General features: G+C 36.1%; 1 protein-coding gene across 1 annotated transcript; it reads right to left on the reverse strand.

The window, feature by feature from the left end:
• Positions 1 to 240: 240 nt before the first annotated feature.
• On the reverse strand, positions 241 to 1,580 carry LOC128546946 (luciferin 4-monooxygenase-like). Its single transcript, XM_053518375.1, has 3 exons — positions 1,453 to 1,580; positions 1,116 to 1,321; positions 241 to 723 (listed from the first exon to the last, which is right to left on the reverse strand). Exons 1-3 carry the CDS (start codon positions 1,578 to 1,580, stop codon positions 596 to 598), a joined length of 462 nt encoding a protein of 153 aa, XP_053374350.1. The 3' UTR covers positions 241 to 595.
• Positions 1,581 to 1,969: the final 389 nt, after the last annotated feature.

Here is a 1,969-nt window from a genome sequence, read left to right on the forward strand (position 1 = left end):
TTTAAAAAAACAACTCATGACCTCTCGTGACCGTTTGAGCCATTGTTTGGAGTCCAGATGCGAAGGAATTATATGATATATTCTAACACGTTCCGATTTATTTCCGTTCACTTCTAAACAAAGAAGACTGAAATTGGAAGTTATTATGCAACACATGTACTGTTTGTACATCACAATTATGACGTCATAGCGTCAAACGATAGGCTGGGCGCTGGAAAAGAAAGCCACACAAAACGGGGAAATATTTGGTGAATGTCTTCAAAGATATAGATAATAATTCGTGATAACATATTAGAATCGAAATAATATATCTCAAAAAGTGATTTGCTCTTGGACAAAATTAGTTGTTCAGACCCTTCATATCACTCAATTCTAAAAACTTTGATGAAGTTTTGACGAACTTTTTGCCGTCATTGTCAAAGTCTAAACAAAGCTTTTGTCAAAATTTTCACAGTTTTAACCAAGCTTTCACCTACATTTTCAACGTTTTAATAAAGTTTCTTTCTTCATATTCGAAGTTTTATTAAAGTTTTTACTTTCGTCTTAAAGTTTTAACCAAACTTCCGGTTTCATAATAAAACCTTCGCTTTAGTTTTCAAAGTTTTGACAAAGCTTTTGCCTTCAGTTTCAAAGTTTTACGAAGAATTTTCCCCGATAGGGTTCTTGGTATTTCACTGACAAACTCTACACCACCTCTAAGCTTCATGTGGGGTGAAACCTTACCTGAAAGAAAAAGAATTAATTTAGTTGTTTCAAACAGATGAATAAGAAAAATGATGTCTCCATGTGCTATGGTCATATTTATAGTAAATAATAAAATCAGAACGCTAACGGCATATGAAAGTAGTCGGGTTTCTTTTATCGGGCAATGTCTAAAATTAAACCTAATGAAGTACAAAAGTTAGGGAAAAAAATTTTACGGGAGAATCTGAGGTGGATGTATTTGTACAAAGAAACTCAAACTGAAAATTTTAATAAAAAATATATGAAGCCTATCAACAAATTATTGTGGTGTGTAACTGCAATTTTAGACAATAATATAAAGCAACACGCAATGTTATAAGACACAAAAGGTCTACACCTGAACTTCTGTGACATGTAAATGATTAACATACTGTCAACATATCTAATAATTTCTGCTTCCGTTATAGCCTTTCCCGCCTTTTTCACGACATAAGCTCTCGGCAGTTCTCCTGCTTCTTCATCCGGAACTCCTATCACACCGACGTCGGCTATATCGTCATGTGTTAGCAATATATCCTCTAGTGTAGCAGGGGCCACTTGAAACCCCTTATATAAGATCAACTCTTTCAGCCTGAGACTTTAACCTTGAAAAACAACAAAGGACCTAGAATAGAGCCCTGGGGTACACCGCATGAAAAAGTTGCACGAGAAGAGTGACTGCCACTGATATCCACCAACTAATGTCTGTCAGACAAATATGAAGTAAACCATTGAACAGCAACCTCTGAGAGAACAACTATTGCCTTCAGCTGTATCAACAGAATGCTATGATCCACTGTTTCAAAGGCTTTCTGTAAATCCAACAACACCATACCAACAAGATTACCTTTATCCATTTGGAACCTAGTTCAATCTGAAGATGGCTGAGACATGTGTCAGTGCAGAAGCCTTGCCTGAAGCAGGACTGGAAACCATACAGAAGATTATTAGAAGAAAGATATTCCTCAACCTGATCCTAAATAACCTTTTCCTAAGCTTTAGACAAACACTTAACACTGAAACAGGGCGGTAATTGTTAACTTCCGATACTACTGAGATACCAACCTACAAACAAATACCGCTGAACGGATTAGTGCACTACTTTTTCTTCGAATAGACGAACTAAAACTCTCTATGAAGGCAATATGAAACACGCGCACTAACAATAGTTTTTACCATTTAGGAGCATGTAACGCAACCAAGGAAATAACAAGAGACTTGAGTCTATTCATGGGAGGAAATGAAA

Source organism: Mercenaria mercenaria, chromosome 11, assembly GCF_021730395.1.
Source record: "Mercenaria mercenaria strain notata chromosome 11, MADL_Memer_1, whole genome shotgun sequence".
In the NCBI taxonomy this organism is placed as follows: Eukaryota; Metazoa; Mollusca; class Bivalvia; order Venerida; family Veneridae; genus Mercenaria; species Mercenaria mercenaria.

Bases quoted from the DNA above. Each gene is read 5' to 3' on its own strand.
- LOC128546946 (XM_053518375.1), bottom strand. From the start codon at position 1,580: ATGGATAAAGGTAATCTTGTTGGTATGGTGTTGTTGGATTTACAGAAA. The intron at 1,322-1,452 runs GTTTACTTCATA...TCAAGGTTAAAG, and splicing joins TCAGAGGTTGCTGTTCAATG to TCTCAGGCTGAAAGAGTTGA. The intron at 724-1,115 runs GTATGTTAATCA...TTTTTCTTTCAG, and splicing joins AATTATTAGATATGTTGACA to GTAAGGTTTCACCCCACATG.